The sequence below is a fragment of the Phaethon lepturus genome, unplaced genomic scaffold, assembly GCF_000687285.1.
Source record: "Phaethon lepturus isolate BGI_N335 unplaced genomic scaffold, ASM68728v1 scaffold26970, whole genome shotgun sequence".
Classification (NCBI taxonomy): Eukaryota; Metazoa; Chordata; class Aves; order Phaethontiformes; family Phaethontidae; genus Phaethon; species Phaethon lepturus.
In genome coordinates this window covers 1,382-1,735 of record NW_010513009.1, presented here as the reverse complement: position 1 = coordinate 1,735, position 354 = coordinate 1,382, and the positions used below count along the sequence as shown (strand labels likewise).

Below are 354 nucleotides of genomic sequence, written 5' to 3'. Positions count from 1 at the left end.
GCCCTGGGACTGCGGCACTTGGTGGTGGTGGACAATCGCAACGAGGTGAGTCCCCGCTCACCGTGTGCGGGCAGCCTGGGCTCCTTGGGATGGGGGACACACGTGTGGGGCTGTACCCTGTCCCCTTCCCGGCAGGTGGTGGGCATGGTCACCCGCAAGGACCTCGCCAGGTACCGTCTGGGGAAGGAAGGTCTGGAGGAGCTCTCGCTGGCACAGACGTGACGCGGGGCGGCGCTGCCTGGCGGAGACGCGCCCCGGCCCCTCGGAGCCGGGGACCCCCTTTTGTAGGAGGTGGGGAGAGGACTGGGCCAGCTTGTGCAAGGCATCGCGGTGCCCGGAGCACCGGCGCGGCTG

General features: G+C 70.3%; 1 protein-coding gene across 1 annotated transcript in view; it reads left to right on the top strand.

The window, feature by feature from the left end:
* CLCN7 (chloride channel, voltage-sensitive 7) overlaps positions 1-222 on the top strand; it is a 13,169-nt gene extending 12,947 nt beyond the window's left edge. The window contains exons 24-25 of the mRNA XM_010288993.1: positions 7-45; positions 136-222. Of these exons, the coding sequence (XP_010287295.1) occupies positions 7-45; positions 136-222 (126 nt within the window). The remainder of the gene's footprint in view (positions 1-6; positions 46-135) is intronic.
* Positions 223-354: the final 132 nt, after the last annotated feature.